Source organism: Ursus arctos, unplaced genomic scaffold, assembly GCF_023065955.2.
Source record: "Ursus arctos isolate Adak ecotype North America unplaced genomic scaffold, UrsArc2.0 scaffold_24, whole genome shotgun sequence".
Taxonomy (NCBI): domain Eukaryota; kingdom Metazoa; phylum Chordata; class Mammalia; order Carnivora; family Ursidae; genus Ursus; species Ursus arctos.
In genome coordinates, this window is record NW_026622919.1 from 35,354,105 (window position 1) to 35,371,509 (window position 17,405).

The 17,405-nt window shown below is 46.1% G+C and overlaps 1 protein-coding gene across 9 annotated transcripts in view; it reads right to left on the reverse strand.

Moving 5' to 3' along the window:
- Positions 1-2,072: 2,072 nt before the first annotated feature.
- Positions 2,073-17,405, reverse strand: part of SYNRG (synergin gamma) — an 84,918-nt gene continuing 69,585 nt past the window's right edge. For 6 of the 9 annotated variants that reach the window (XM_026517553.4, XM_044390828.3, XM_026517557.4 and 3 more), the window contains 3 exons: positions 4,136-4,246; positions 3,739-3,774; positions 2,073-2,734 (listed from right to left, as the gene is read on the reverse strand). In XM_026517553.4, coding sequence (XP_026373338.2) covers positions 2,603-2,734; positions 3,739-3,774; positions 4,136-4,246 — 279 coding nt within the window. In that variant the 3' untranslated portion in view covers positions 2,073-2,602. The remainder of the gene's footprint in view (positions 2,735-3,738; positions 3,775-4,135; positions 4,247-17,405) is intronic. The other 3 variants (XM_048223439.2, XM_044390827.3, XM_026517554.4) reach the window with 1 other exon arrangement.

The window sequence follows — 17,405 nt, forward strand, 5'->3', positions numbered from 1 at the left end:
TCACGAAGGCGCGCGTGTGACGCAGAGGGTGTCGGGGATTTCCGCAGTGACCCCAGCGCCAAGCAAGCGTTGCAAATTTCTGTAATGTAAAGGTCCTATAATCTTTCCCAAGCTTGAGGTCACACAAGTCATTAAAGCAGAAGGCATCTTTAAAACACACAGCCTACAGAGAGTGCTGACTAGTAGCCACGGAAGAAACAAAGCCTGCCCGGTAACACACCGAGCCTCTTTGACCTCAAGCGCGTCCAGACAGATTCAATTCCACACAGCCCTAGAATGCTGGAAAGCCGAACACAATACCGAGAGAGAAGAGCGCTTACTAATCGCCACTCAGGCGGTGGGGCTGAAGCTGCCTGCACGATTCACAGTACGGAAATAAGTAACCTTGGTTACTGTTTCCAAGGACACTGGACTCGGCTAATAAGAGCCGGGGTGCAGCTGAATGCAGTGCGGAGCCATTCGAATGAACTCGTGTGCATCAGGAAAACGCAGCGGGCCTCCACGCTCCCGAGATCCCTGGTGGCCCGTGTGTGAACGCTGCCGCTGATGGACAGGCACTACGAGGAGGGAACAGTTGTCATAGCCCAGGCTTCTTGGTGACGTCTGCTGTTCCCTCCTGCACCTCCCATGGAGTGACTACAGCCCTCATACTTGGTAAGGCCAGCAGCAATTACACTTAGATTCTGGAATCTAGGAATGGAACCATTCCAGTTAGCAGGTGAGCGTACTTTTTAAAATGTCACGGACACAGGCCATTGAGACAGAATAATGGTCCATACGGCACTCCCCCAAACTCTCAGCATTGTGAACTCTAACCGGGCAGGCAGACTCTGCTATCGTGGTCTCTTACGGAATGCACGAGAAGCTGCCTGAACCCCAGTGCCAGGAGGAAACTAGGTGCCGCTCAGGCAGATGCGGAGCACACAGGCCTCGGGGAAGCCTGAGGAACCGGCCCACTCGTGTGGTTCCTAACGCTCCGCGAGCCCCACGGAGGACAGAGGCCCTGAGGGTAATAATTCAGACAGCTGTGTCAGCTGGAGATGAATCTGGAGACGAAGAGAAAAGCACCTCTCCGCACTCGGGCACAGCAAGGGGAAGCAGGAGCCTCAACCAGAGCTGTTCAACGAAAACATTCTATACCTTTCTTGGAGAAGATGGAGGCTAAAAGGGGTAAGACGGAGCAGAATAGAATCCCTTCAAGTTTTGTCCTGAGAGGGGAAAACAGTCTAATTAGTGATGTAAAGCAGCAATTTTATAGACAAAACTAATTCGTTCAGTTTATAAATAAAAACTAATTCAAGGCAGAGAGCCTGAGTCCTACAACGGGAAACAAGATTTAGAACCTCTTCATAAAGCACATAATTTACAATTCAGAGAAACGTGTGTCCTAGGTTGGCCTTTCTTCCCAGGACTTGACAATCCTTAACCATTTGGCTCCCCTCAACCCCCTGCTTGATTTTGTGCATTCAGTTTAAGTGACAAAGAAAATTCCCTACACCAGAGAGCATGAGCCTTTTCCTTCTAGAATTCCATCTATTTTAGAACAATTTTCTTCCACTGCTTCTAATTCCTGTACCTCTACCATAAATAGCCATCTCACTGTTTGCCTCAGTAGGTCAGGAACTCCACCTTCTAACCTGAACTAATTTCCAGGTCTCTCACATAGATACTGCCAAGTCAGGCAGCACTGGTCCCTGCACAGTCATTTCTGGAAATCTGGACAAAGGCCACTGCAAAGAGGTTTCATTCAGCTGCCTTTCCAAACCTTGTCTGAACAAAAGTACCATGTTCACGGTCTTTGAGGTAAACCAGAGTTTTCTGTGGAGGATCCTGAGGGAAAGGTGATCTATCCCACACCAAGGATTTGGGCCTCTGTCAAAGTGAACATTCACTCCACCACCAAGTGCCCAGGCATGCTGGAAGAGTCGTCTTGAAAGTTGACAGTGTTAGAAATGAACAAAAGGAGAACTGGTTCAGTTGTGACAGTAAAGTTGGTGAATCTCCCCTCACCTACCTGCCCGTGTCTTGTCCCACGAAGACGAGCACAAGTTTTTCTATAAAAGGAACATCAGTTGAATCACAATTTCCCCTTTTTATTCATTTTGGGTATCAACAAACTAAATGTGGGTAAGCGCATTCTACTTCACAGGACAACAGTGTTCTAGATAAAAGCACTGGCTCAAAACATGCTTGCCAATTCCAGTTCTATACCGACAACTGATTTCTCTTCAAACACCAATTCTTCACAGTTTCAGTACAGCAGCAAGTTATTCCTCCGAGACACAAAACTGTGGTCCGTGTTCTCAAACATCGTACCAGAACTAGAGATAAGTTAGCAAACTTCGGCACCACACACAGTCTGGGCAAGGCAATTTTACCTCAAACCCCCAAGACTGGCAGTGGGACCTCGGGGGACAAAGGTCGTGTGTGGGAAGGACTGGGAACCCGGCAGCATCTCTCTCCCTGCTGCGGCTTGGGGGAGTCTTCACTCAGCTTCGTGGAGCCGAACCGGGCAGTACCTGCGTTCTGTTTCTCGGTCCCTGTCACCTCATGGGGTGTGATGGAAAAAACCACCAGTAGGTGCTTCGTCCAGGAACTTTTTTCAGAGCAGATCAGGCAGGACGAGGCCGGGAGGTTTGGGTTCAACACAGTTGATCCAGAAGTTAGCGCAGCCGGCGTGGTACTGGTGCCCTCCGTATGCCAGCTTGAAGCTGTCCGTCTCGGAGTTGAACGCCTGGCAAGAATACACAGACATGTGCGGCAGGTCAGGCTGCCTCCGCGTCCGAGCGCGGGCCCGCGAGCAGCGCGCACGCCCGTCCAGGCCGCAGGCTGAGGCCACGCGGGCACACACAAGCTGAGCAGGGAGCTACAGGAATTCAAGTGAGAAAGTTCTTTGCTAATTAAAGTTCTAAAAAAATCTTTACCATTAGAACCCAGTTTCAGCCAAAGAAGGCCAAATCTTTCCCAGGAAAGGCAGACAGGCTGGGAGGGGGGAGGCCGGGGGGGGGGGGGTGTTCATTATATGGGGGACTAAAATAGCCAAGGGCCGTGGCTCATTTTTATCCCTCAACTGTGCGGAAGGAAGCCTTCCCCTAAGGCTGGCCTTTGACTATACCTGCAGCCCCCCACGTTTCTGTGACTGGTTACAGTCCTTACATGGAAAAAACAAAAGACCAACAACTCTCAGGGACCAATGCCACTGGCACCTGATAAATGAACCAACATAATTAAAAAGTCCAACCAGGTACAGGGTTTGTAAAAAGAAAGATATTAAAGCACGTAAGAATTATTCCCAGACGACTAACACTTACAGGTAAGTCCCAGTCAGCCAGTCCTAACCTCAACTCCTTGGGGGTTTTCTAAAGCACTACAAGTAAACAAAACTCTGAACCCCAATTTGTTTTTGTCTGATAACTGCCGAATCCTGCTGCTCTTTGATCTCATTCTCTGTGTCACAACTTCCAGTCTTCCATAAGCTGCTCAGTCTGTTACTTTTTGTGCACAGAGAAAAATGCCTGCAACACCGGAAGCCAATTATGAGCTACAAGCGTGCAGACAAGACACAAACAGACCCACACAGACGCACTAGTTGGTTAAATCAAACGTTATGGGAACAGACAGGACTCGGTAAAGGATTCACAATCAGAACAGTTCAGGACGGAAGTGGAATCATCGGATTTGCTTTCCACACTCAAAACTGAGATGGAGACGCTAAGATAATGTGTAACTGGTTCATACTTTTTTAGGATGTTCTTCTGCAGGCTTCTCTTCTTTCTGAAATAATGTTGAAACCATAAGGTCAACAAAATTCCCAGAACAGGACCTCCTGCCTCCAAACAAAGCCTTCCAGGTATAACCTCCTCTCTTTACCACCCCGCTGTGCAGAGGGCTCCGCGGGCACCGTGCAGACAGCATTCTGCTGGGAAGGGAAGACCTGCGCCCCCTTTCACTCAAGCACTCCGCCCACTGCCCTCTTGTAAGAACCGAGGGACTTCTGTGGTCAGATTCCAGGGCCTCATCAAAATCCCCGCCTGTGCTCACAGCCCTGGCAGGGAAGGGGGCCAGAAGGGGACGTCCCCGGAGGTCACATTGGGGAAGCGCTTTGCCAGCTGCGGAGGGAAGGTGTGTCACTCACCCGGCTTCTGGAGTCCACGTTTAAAAGGCATACCCCACAGGCAAGTTCCTGAGCGTTTTTAATCCCAGGCCGTAGCATACACGAGGAAAAATCCAGTGAATTTTCATCGGGCTGTGAGGACAAGACAAATGGTAAGGACGCAACAATTCCAAATGCTGCTGGCTTCACTCCCTCTCACTCATCCCCAACAGGTCTAGCCGCAAATTCAGTCAGCTCTGATACCATCAATACAGCGACTCCATTTCCCAAACATTTACTGGGCACCTGCTGTGCTAGGGGGTAGGGATGCTAGCATGAGCAAAAATGGGTCTCTGTCCTCTGAGAACTCACTGTCTAGGGCGGGGGCCGGGTGGGTACCAAGCCACAAGACAGTGCCACAAGAGCCACACTAGGGCACGTGGGTGGGGTGGCACGGGCTCCAACCCAAGGGAGAAAGAGCCCAATGGCAGAGAATGCTTCCTAGCACTTAGAAACACCTTGGCTGAGTTTCGAGAGGTATGTGCTAGGTGACGGCGATGGGCAAGGGGGCGGTAAGAGAAGGGACGGTCTTTATTCTAAGTAGAACAAGCAACACAGGCAAAGGCCTCTAAGCAAAAGATAGGCTAGGAGAAGAAATCCAGGGGCTGGGAGCCAAGCTTATGAAAGGAGGTGGGAGATGGAACTCTAGCATGAAGGCCTTGAAAGGAAGAGAAGACTTTATTTTGGGAAGCCACTAAGGGTTCTAACTAGACCGTGACAGGATCAGGTCTGTATTATGGACGGACCCCTCTGACTGCAGCGCAGGCAACGAATGGCGGGTGGCAACCCTCAAGTTCTGGGCCTCGGTTAGGGCACTGTCGTAAGCGATCCAGGAGACAGTGAAGGAAGTCAGAACTAGGGAAGCAGCAGTGGGGGACGGAGAGAAATGGTCACCTGACAAAGCCTGGGTGATGTGCAAGAGGGGGAGAGGCCTGGGCAGCCAACAGGATTCGCCATGATAAGGCCCATCAGAGGAGACCCATGTTTGGGTCTGGGGTCTGGGGATAAGAGTTCAATTTGGTGGGGCGCCTGGGTGGCTCAGTCGGTTAAGCATCTGCCTTCGGCTCAGGTCATGATCCCAGGGTCCTGGGATCAGGCCCCACATCAGGCTCCCTGCTCAGTGGGGAATCTGCTTCTCCCTCTCCCTGCCACTCCCCATGCTTGTTGTGCTCTGTCAAATAAATAAATAAAATCTTAAGAAAAAAGAAAAGAGTTCAGTTTGGTATATGCTGAGTTGGAAATGCCTGTGGACAGCCAAGTTCTGATGTTACATAAGCACTAAGACGGCTATATAGTGCTAGTGCTCCAGACTGTGAGACTTAGAAGTTATCAGCTAGAAAGAATACATAACGAAGTTATTATCAGCCAAGCCCTTACTTGCTATGTACCACACTAAGCTCTCCACATGCATTTTATAATTTCTTCCTTAAAACAAATCTATGAAATATGGAGTGTAGCCCAATGATTAATCGGACAGGTCCCAACTTTGGAAAGCTGTTTTTTTCTTTTAAAAAAATATATATATATTATTATTTTATTATTTATTTATTTATTTGGTGGGCAGTAAAGTAAGGTTTATTGAGGGATAGCACAAAGCTCCCAAGGACGGAGGGGACCCAAAAGGGATGCCCCCTTTTTAAAATTAAAAAAAATTTTTTTTTATTTAAGTAATATCTATACGCAACAGGGGCCTCAAACTCATAACCCCAAAACCAAGAGTCACATGCTGTACCGGCTGAGCCAGCCAGGTGGTCCTGGAAAGATCTTCACTTTTCTTTCTTTTCTTTCTCTCTTTCCTTTCTTTCTCTTTCTTAATAGATTTTATTTGTTTATTTGTCAGAGAGAGACAGAGCGAGTGAGAGCACGAGCCAGGGGAGCAGCAGAGGCAGAGGGAGAAGCAGGCTCCCCACTGAGCAAGGAGCCTGATGTGAGACTTGATCCCAGGACCCCAAGACCATGACCTGAGCCGAGGGCAGATGCTTAACCGACTGAGCCACCCAGGCGTCCCTTCACTTCTTTTTCTTTCTTTCTTTTTTTTTTTAAGTAGGCTCCATGCTGCCCAGTGTGGGGTTCAAACTCACAACCCTGAGACTAAGATCTGAGCTGAAATCAAGAGTTGGTCGCTTAACTGACTGAGCCACCTGGCGCCCTGAAAGCTCATTTCTTAAAATACATATCTACTGTATGAACTTATATGCAATTCCACTCCTTGATATTTATCCAAGAGAAATGAAAACATGTTAACCAAGTCATGTACAAGGTGTTCACAGTAACCCTATTCGCATTAGTCAACTCGAAATAGTCTCTGTAAATAAGGAGACGGATTAAAGCCCCATGGTATGTCAACATAACGGACTAGTACTCACTGACGAAGGGGTCATATTGACACACACAACAATGTAGACGCATTTTCAAAACATGCTAAGAAGCCAGACACAAGAACACACGTATGCTATGTAATTCCATACAACGTTCTAGGGTGGGCAACTCTAGGGTGACAGAATTCTATGGAACATAGATCAGTGGTTATTTTGGAATGAGATCATGGCGAGAGAACTTTCAGAGGTGATGAAAACACGGCACATATTGATGGGGTGCGGGCTTACAAACCGATTCAACTCTGCATTTAGGATTTCACTTCATTATCCTTCAATTAAGAAAAACACTTAATTATAAAACCAAAACAAAACAAGTCAAAAAAAAAAAAGCTTCAGAAGAGTTGTGGGGTTTTTTTTGTTGTTGTTTTTTTAAGATTTTAAAGTAATCTCTACGTCCAACGTGCGGCTTGAACTCACAACCCTGAGATCAAGAGTTGCATGCTCTACTGACTGAGCCAGCCAGGCGCCCCCGAAAAGTTGTATTCCTAATGTGAAGAAGTTTTAGATATACGTAAACCAATTTACTTTGATTTTATATACCCTAGAGCAGAGATTTCTCAAACTTGGCACCACTGACATTTTTTTTTTTAAAGATTTTATTTATTTATTCGACAGAGATAGAGACAGCCAGCGAGAGAGGGAACACAAGCAGGGGGAGTGGGAGAGGAAGAAGCAGGCTCACAGCGGAGGAGCCTGATGTGGGGCTCGATCCCAGAACGCCGGGATCACGCCCTGAGCCAAAGGCAGACGCTTAACGACTGAGCCACCCAGGCGCCCCGGCACCACTGACATTTTAAGCTGGATAATTCTTTATTGTGGGGCCTGTCCTCTGCACTGGAGGACATTAAACAGGATCCCTGGCCAATCCGGAGGCATTAATCCACTAAGAATGGACTTTGCGAAGAGACAAATATGCACACGTGTGTACAAACGTACACGCACATATAAACACACACGTACATGAGCTTATAAATTTTTACTGATATAAAGACCACGAAGCACACAGTTTACAAATAATAAAATACACAATCATCTTTACTGCGAGTTCCAGAGTCACCCGATTCTCAGTGCTCTTTCTGGAACGGCTGCCCAGCTCTTGCATCTACAGTCAGCCCATGCTCGCGCTCACCAGAGCGCGGATGTCGTGAGCGCTGGTTGGTTTCTCCGTGAAGGACTGAGACTGAGGTGGGGAAGCAGACAGATCTCAGAATGTCCCCCATCTGTCAAGTAGGTGAATGACTCGCTGAATCAGGTAACAGTTCTCAAATATGGGAGAACGTTTCCTCAGCTCTTTGGTCTAATTCACAATATAGCATTCGCAGACTTCCATGGTATAAATACTGCCACCACGGCTGATTTCAAGGTACCAGTGTGATGTCGTGAACACGGTGCGGGGAAGAGGTGCCTGCAGTACCATCCTACAGTGTTGCCACATATGGATATAACAGACCAGGGTGACCAACTTCCTGGTTTGTTCGAGACTGTTCCAGTTTCAGCTCTGAGGAAATCCCTCAGTCCTACACAAACTGGTATCCATGGTTGTCCAAGGACAGACATAAGGAACCTCAAAAGCTAAGAACCAAGTAGGTGGGAACAAGAGGTGAGGATGGAAGTTGATGGCAACCAAGTAAAAGGGTCAAACAGCTGTCCTGTCCCGAGAACCCAACGAGAGCAGTGAGAGTCAAGTGCAGGCAGCCAGAGGGTCACAAATCCGGGCTCAGACACAGGTCTGGCTTTAAGCTGGCGCACGTACTACAGTTTGATGAGATCATGGGAACGGGTGGCCGAAGTGCCATGGAGACAAGGGTCCCTGAGTCCAGTGGTCAAGGATCTGGGAGCCTGGCAGGTTGGCTGGTTTGTCCTAGTGGGTACTGAGGTGACCCAGGATGATGGCAAATTCCTGCCAAAATAATAGTCACATCTTTTATAGTTACTTTAAGCTGAACCATGAGGAGTTAGTGTACTGTTTTTGTATTTGAGAAATTATGTTATTCTTCCCTACGGGAAAAAATGGCTTCTCCCTAGAAAAATGCATAGATTATATATGATGTTTCTTCATCCCCCCCTTTTCTAAAGATTTTATTTGAGAGAGAGAGAGAGAGAGAGTGCACGCGCGCATGCACGAGCAGGGAGGAGGGGCAGAGGGAGAAGCAGACTCCCTGGTGAGCAGGGAGCCCGACACAGAACTCGATCCCAGAACCCTGGGATCACGACCTGAGCCAAAGAAAGATGCTCAACCGACTGAGCCACCCAGGCGCCCCTCATCCCTTTCTAATTTGAAACCATAAACTGTGTATTAGCTTCACAAACCTTTCTTGAACTAACCCGAGCTGAATCCATTCAGATCACACCTAGGGAAGGAAGGACAGACAGTTCTCAAAGAAAAGGGAGGCAGATGTTTCACCGAAACGCATGAGGACTCTGACCCTGAAGCGAACCTACGTGGCCTTAGCCAAGCCAGACAGTCATTTTTCTTTTCTACTGCAATCATGGCCAACTCTGGTCAAATCTAGAAGCAGGCTAAACTATAATTTGTTTGCTGTCCAATTCTGTCCATCTATAAAGTGGTTAACACTTTCACTTGTCCTACCTACCTTCCTCAGTTGCTGTTGGGACCATCAGAGATATATAAAAAGTTCTCTGAAATGCTCTAAATAAGTATTAAAATTATTTACTTTGACAAAATCCAACAAGCTTTTTTAAGAGGTTAAAAGAACAGTGGCACTGCTATACTCTACGTTATAGACATCGATCATGTTACTACCGAACAAATGCTATTTGAGAAATAATTAGAAACTGGGAAAAGCCAATCTTGAAATCAATCCAATTAAGAAAAGCCCTTTAATATCTGTTTACCAAAGGCATAAAGAAAGCAAAAGAAAAGGTCGTATTGTAATCTCCCGTGAAAATCATAAGGCTCTTCATAAACTACCCTGTGATCACATTAATCTTTCAAATGATAAAATTAACCTTTACAAATACACACCGATAACGGGTTGTTGAACACAGCAGCAGTGTGACAGCAATCCGTGGCCGTGAGGCTTTAAGAAGGTGTGCCCTCTACAGGCCATTTTAAGTTGAACATCATCCATATTAATCGGCAAGTGTTTCATGCATTCAGTCAAGATTTGAAAAAGCAGTTACGGTATAAATGACTTTCGTACAGTAAGTCCCAAAGTCAGACCGGGATATACAATCCTGAGTCTTTAGCCAACGATAAACTGCTAAAAAGGCGTCCAAGAAAATCACTATCAAGGAAGAAGAATTTGGTAGTAATTAGTGTTCTTTACAAATATCCTCATTACACTTCTTCTGGACAAATGGTAGGACGGGCACGTCCTATCCCCTTAAACGATGCATGGCCATATAGCATGCAGATGTGATCGTGAGTCACGCGGGTCACTTCTGGGAGGAAGCCTTTACGACCAATGTGATGTTTGGCACGTTCCCTTGCCCCTCCCTTGGTGATCAGCTCTGTACCACGTGGTGGGGGCTCTGTCGCCTAGGTCCCTGAGTGAGAAGGACCTGTCCACGGGGTCCCCTCCAACCTGAGACGTCCGCAGAGCAGGAGCACCACGGCTCCGTGGTCCCACGTCACTAAGACGGTGGGGGAGGTGTCCCACAGCATGAGCCCCGCCTTAATTTGACTAATACAAACAATGACTGAGACACAGTTTCACAAGTAATTCTAGACTTTTTTGGTTTGAGTTACAATGTAACCATTCTGATGCTTAGTTTCAATGTTTTGTCTAATTTTTCCTATTGTTGCCCTAACAAAGTGGAAAAAATTTAGTTGTCTAAAACAACAGAAGTTTATTCTCTTATAGTTCTGGAGGTCAGAATTCTAAAGTCAGCCGGCAACACAGCATTCTTTCCAGAAATTCTACTGTTCCTTTACCTTGTCTAGATTGTAGAGACCACCTGTCCATTCCTCGAATCATGGTCCCACCTTCTATCTTCAAAGCCAACAGCAGAGGATCTGCCAACTTCTTTGGTCCAACTGTCTGTGGCTTTTTCTCATGCTCACTCTATGCCTGATAATCCAGCGTAAATTCCCCCATTTAAGGACCCTTAACTTAATCACATCTGTAAGGTCCCTTCTACCACATAAGGTAAGAAATTCGCGGTCCCCGGGATTAGGACATGGTCATCTTTGGGGGTGTGCCTTATTCCATCCACCCTATCACCTTCTGTCAACTGAGGACAGCCATGCAGAAACATAAGGAAGATTCGGTCTCTAAAACAGCGTGTGCGCTGGCAAGATGATAAGCAAGCTAACATTATGAAAAATAAACTGATCTCCTGACAGGCCTCAGCGACTCAAGGGAGGTGCTCTGAGATTCACTGCTTATTTCACACTGCAAGGAAGTACAGAAGAATCTGCATTACACTGAGGATAACAGTGGAACCAAAGCCTGTATGATTGTCAGTTGACCGGAGTTAGGAGAGTAGCAGTCCTGTCTCTTTCTGCAGATTTTATATGGCAAAAACGCATCTGTTTTGTTTTCCAGGGCCGAGACTTCCTTTGTTCCAAACCTACTGCACTTCAACTCTTAACTCCCTCGTCTCACTAAAACAGATGACTTTGACCTCCTGGGAAACACCAGCTCGGGCAGGTTTGCGCCCAAAGGCGCATACGCTTCCACCACAAGAGGGAGGTGTGGCCTGCGCTTAAAGAGCTCGCTGGAACTCGACAGGAGAGCTTCCAGCTCCAGTAAATATCAGGGAGCCATGGTCTGGAGCCTGGGGTTGTGTTCTTTGCTTTCCTTGGCCCAAGCACTGGGACTGTGACAGAGCGCTAACGCTCCAGGTCTTTTTCACCGAAGAAAGGTAATGCGGCTGCTTCTTGATGGGAATAGTTTCATGATGTCTTCATGGAAGAAACAAGTCTTTTTTTTAGCGTCCTGAAAGCTGGCACCGACACGGTAAGAAAAGCGGACTTTTGAAACTCATGATCTCAGGGCCGTGAGACTGAGCCCCGCGTGGGGCTCGCACTCAGTGCAGAGTCCACTTCCTCCTTCTCCCACTGCCCCTCCGCCGCACTCGTGCGCTCACACACACTCTCTCAAATAAGTAAATAAATCTTAAAAAAAAAGACTTTTTTAAGAGAGAAGGAGAGAGCACGTGCACACAGTGGGGAGGGAGAAAGTCTCAAGCAGACTCTGCACTGAGCCTGGGGCCCGACTCGGGGCTTGATCTTACGACCCCGAGATCACGACCTGAGTCGAAACCAAGAGTCGGATGCTTAACCTACTATACCACCCAGGCACCCTGTAAATAAATCTTAAAAAAAAAAAAAAAATTAAACTAGGATGTGCATTCAAATCGCTGATTTGTCAGTTTCAGGCAAGGTTCATCTCTGAGCCTTAATTTCATCAGCTGCAAATGGGGATGATACTACTGACCTCAAAGGACTGTTCCGAGGGTTCAACGAGAAGGAATGGAAAGCACAGAGCACAATGCCTGACAGGTTCCAGGTACAAAATAAACTATCATATTATTGGAATCGAAGAGGCTGACTATGGCCGTTTGGTTCATTAAAGAACTTCAAATTCTACCTAAATGAAGCAACGGTACAAAGAGTTACAAGCTTCCTACACAACCTCCAACCTGCTTCTCTCTAGTAATGATCTCTTTGTACTGAGTCTCCCATCCAGAGTCCCCGGAGGCTGCAGTTTTGTTCCAACGGAACTACACAGATGTTCGTTGGTGTCATTTACATTCGCGTATCTATCTTTAGAGTAAAAGTTTCTTTGTGACAAGTCCTATCTTATACTTCCTCTGGCGAATGCATACTATTCTTCAGGCAGTGGGCAATTCAAGTAAGTTTTGTAGACCAAAGACTTACAGGTTATCAGAAGGCAATGAATGCACGGTGTAATCAGGGATAATAACCAAGCAGAGAAGGATTGTTTTTCTGTCACAGCTAACTTGGTGAAAAAGGCACAACTGGAAAAGCATGAGTACTTAGAGGAACGGATACTCAGTTGCATTCCTGTACAATCTGCATGCATTCCTGCGTTGTTTAGTTACAGACTAATTAATCCCTATGCTGTTATCCCGTGTCTAAAAAAAAATGTCAGGTAACATCACTCACTAGAAATGGATGCTAGATATGGAAGTTCCTCAGGGGAGCTGGAGGAGAGGGCACGGAAGTCTGGCAACCCTTCCCATTTACCTCACCTTCTGCCACACTGAGGGATTTAGAATCACCACATGTGAACAGGGCAATACTTCCCCAGGTTAGATGGTAACCAGATTCAACAGGGTTTCTTTGAAATCACAAAAGCAAATTCTACGGCTTTGTTTTGTTTTGTTTTAAAAGATTTTATTTTTAGGTAATTTCTACACCCATTGTGAGGCTCCAATTTCTAACCCTGAGATTAAGAGTCATATGCTCGTGGCGCCTGGGTGGCTCAGTGGGTTGGGCATCTGACTGTTGGTTTCGGCTCAGGTTGTGATCTCAGGGTCCTGGGATCGAGCCCCACATCAGGCTCCATGCTCAGCAGGGAGTCTGCTTGAAGATTCTGTCCCTCTGCCCGTCCCCTGACTCACGTGTGCATGCTCTCAAAAATAAATAAATAAATCTTAAAAAAAAGAAAAAAAGAGTCGCATACTCTACCAACTAAGCCAGCCAGGTGCCCCTCTATGGCTCTCTAAAAAGGTCTGAACAAAATTAATCCTTGGTATAAAAAAATCAGAATGCGGATTACAATCTCAGAGTGGGATGACGACAAAGAATGAGCATGAGGAAACCATCTGGAATGATCGGGAGATCCTGCATCTTTACAGGGGCATTAGTTATTTGGGGTATGCATTTGTCAAAGCTCATTCAATGGTTTAAGTAACACAACTTACTGAATCTCTGGGGGAGAGGGAAAGAGAATCTTAAGCAAGCTCCACGCCCAGCACAGAGCCCAACACAGGGCTTGATCTCATGACCCAGAGAGCACAGAAATCTAGTTTTCAAAGCATTAATTACATGACGAGGGAGTTAAGAAGGCGGAGGAGAAGGGGACCCCTTTTTCAGCCGGTCCTCTGAGTCGAGCTGGATAGGTACCAGACCACCCTGAACATCCACGGAATCAGCCTGAGACGCAGGAGGATACATCTGGATCTCTACAAACGAACATCTCCAGCGCTGAGTATTGAGGTACGAAGCGGGGAGCCGTGAAACTGCGCACAGATATCGGAAGATAAACGGAAGGGGGAGGGAGCCGCTGCGTTCGGGCGCCGGGAAACGGTAGCCACCTGCACGGGTGAGCAGGAGGACTCGAGGACCAGCACCCGTGAGACAGCAGACAGAGACCGTGAGCCGGGAAACGCGCAGGGGCGGCTCGTGGTGTTAGAAACACAAAGGACAGAGACGCGCTGGCCCTGGAAGTGAGGGCTGGGACGCCGGGTGTGGGGCGAACATCCCAGGACGCTGCAGGGTTGAGCAGCACCAACAGAAACAGAATTAAAGTGGCCAGAACATCAGTGGAGAACGGTCCGCGATCCCTCTGTTCTGAGACAGCGGCTGGGATTCGGCCACTGCTGCTCTGACTCTCAGAAGAGGCACAGCAAACCGCCAGGGAAAGCCGTCAGAGAACAAAAGCCTGGAAACACCGGCTCACAGTGTGCCCATCCCCTATCCCCCTCGAAGGGGACACGGAAACTCTACCCAAACAGGGTTGCCTGAGTATCGGCGTGGCAGGCCCCTCCCCCAGAAGGCAGGCTGAAAAATCAAGAAGCCCACATCCCTAAGGTCCCTATAAAACAAGGGCGCACGGCCTGGGTCCCGGTCAATAATTTGGGCTCTGGACAACCCCGCAACCTCTCCTCATCAGAATGAAGAGAAGGAGAAATCCCCCCAGCAAAGAAAAGACAAGGAGTCTGTGGCCTCTGCCACAGAACTAATGGATATGGATATAACCAAATTATCAGAAATGGAATTCAGAGTAACAATGGTCAAGATGATGTGTAGACTTGAAAAAAGTATTAAAAATGTTAATGAGAATATAGACTCTCTAAGGGCGGAAATGAGAGCGAATCTGGCAGAAATTAAAAATTCTATGAGCCAAGCAGTCACAACTAGAGGCTCTGATGGACAGGGTGAATGAGGCAGAAGAACGTATCAGCGAATTGGAGGATGGGTTAGTAAAAGGGAAAGTTAAAACAGAATCTGGACTTTAAAAAAATCCACGCTCAAGAATGTAGGTTACGGGAGATTACTGACTCAATGAAACGTTCCAATGTCAGAATCATCGGCATCCCTGAGGGGGGTGGAGAAAAACAGGGGTCTAGAAGAGATATTTGAACAAATTGTAGCTGAGAACTTCCCTAATCTAGCAAGGGAAACAAACATTCATGTCCAAGAGGCAGAGAGGACCCCCCCCCAAGCTCAACGACGACAAACCTACACCACGTCACGTCATAGTGCATTTCGCAAATATTAGATCCAAGGATACAGTATTGAAAGCGGCCAGGGCAAAGAAATTTCTCACGTACCAAGGCAAAGGTATCAGAATTACGTCAGACCTGTCTACACAGACCTGGAATGAGAGAAAGGGTTGGGGGGGGGGCATTTTTAAAGCTCTTTCAGAGAAAAACATGCAGCCAAGGATCCTTTATCCAGCAAGGCTGTCATTCGGAATTGATGGAGAAGTAAAGACCTTCCAGAATCGCCAGTCACTGACCAATTTCGTAACCACAAAACCAGCCCTACAGGAGATATTAAGGGGGGGTTCTATAAAGGTAAAAAGGCCCCAAGAGTGATACAGAACAGAAAGTCACAATCGATAGAAACAAAGACTTTACTGGCAACATGGCATCATTAAAATCATATCTCTCAATAATCAGTCTCAATGTAAATGGCCTAAATGCTCCCATAACGCCACAGGTTGCAGATTGGATAAAAAGACATGACCCATCCATTTGCTGTCTACAAGAGACTCATTTTGAACCTAAAGATACATTCAGACTGAAAGTAAAGGGATGGAATACCATCTTTCAAGCCAGTGGACCTCAAAAGAAAGCTGGCGTAGCAATTCTCATATCAGACAGATTGGATTTTAAACTAAAGACTATAGTTAGGGACACAGAAGGGCACTATATTATTCTTAAAGGATGTATCCAACAAGTGGATATGACAATTATAAATATATATGCCCCCAACAGGGGAGCAGCAAGATACACAAGCCAACTCTTAACCAGAATAAAGAGACATATAGATAAAAATACATTAATAGTAGGGGACCTCAACACCCCACTATCAGAAATAGAACACCCATGCAAAAAATAGACAAAGAAACAAGGGCTTTGAATGCCATACTCGACGAGTTGGACCTCATAGATATCTATAGAACACTACACCCCAGAACCAAAGAATACTCATTCTATTCTAATGCCCATGGAACACTCTCAAGAATAGACCATATTCTGGGACACAAAACAGGTCTCAACCGATACCAAAAGACTGAAATGATTCCCTGCATATTCTCAGACCACAATGCTTTGAAATTGGAACTCAACCACAAGGAAAAATTTGGAAGAAATTCAAACACTTGGAGCCTAAGAACCATCCTGCTCAGGAATTATTCGATAAACCAGGAAATCAAAAATCAATTTAAACAATTTATGGAGACCAACGAGAATGAAAACACAATGGTGCAAAACCTATGGGACACTGCAAAGGCAGTCCTAAGGGGGAAATACATAGCCATCCAAGCGTCACTCAAAAGAATAGAAAAATCTAAAATGCAGTTTTTATATTCTCACCTCAAGAAGATGGAACAGCAACAGAGGAACAGGCCTAATCCACACACAAGGAAGCAGCTGACCAAGATTAGAGCAGAAATCAATGAATTAGAAACCAGGAGTACAGTAGAGCAGATCAACAGAACTAGAAGCTGGTTCTTTGAGAGAATTAATAAAATTGACAGACGACTGGCAAGACTTATCCAAAAGAATAGAGAAAGGACCCAAATTAATAAAATTATGAATGAAAAAGGAGAGGTCACAACCAACACCAACGAAATTGGAAGGATTATTAGAAACTTTTATCAACAGCTTTATGCCAATAAATTAAGCAATCTGGAAGAGATGGAGGCCTTCCTGGAAACCTATAAACTACCAAGACTGAAACAGGAAGAAATTGATTTTTTAAACAGGCCAATTAATTATGAAGAGAGTGAGTCCGTGATAAACAACCTTCCAAATAACAAAACTCCAGGCCTGGATGGTTTTCCTGGGGAATTCTACCAAACATTCAAAGAAGAAATAATACCTATTCTCCTAAAGCTATTTCAAAAAATAGAAACAGAAGGAAAGCTACCAAACTCATTCTATGAGGCCAATATTACTTGATCCCCAAACCAGGCAAAGACCCCATCAAAAAGGAGAATTACAGACTGATTTCCCTAATGAATATGGACGCCAAATTCCTCAACAAGATCCTGGCTAATAGAATCCAACAGTACATTAAAAGGATTATCCATCATGACCAAGTGGGATTCATCCCTGGGATGCAAGGGTGGTTCAACATTAACAAATCAATCAATGTCATGATTTTATCCAGAAAGAAAAATTCAAAAATCATATGATTCTCTCAATAGATGCCGAAAAAGCATTTGACAAAATACAGCGTCCTTTCCTGATTAAAACCCTTCAGAGTGTAGGGATAGAGAGTACATTCCTCAATCTCATAAAAACCGTCTATGAAAAGCCTACAGCAAATATCATTCTCAATGGGGAAAAGCTGGAAGCCTTTCCCTTAAGATCAGGAACACGACAAGGATGCCCACTCTCGCCACTATTATTCAGCATAGTACTAGAAGTCCTTGCAACAGCCATCAGACAACAAAAAGGGATAAAAGGTATCCAAATCCGCAGAG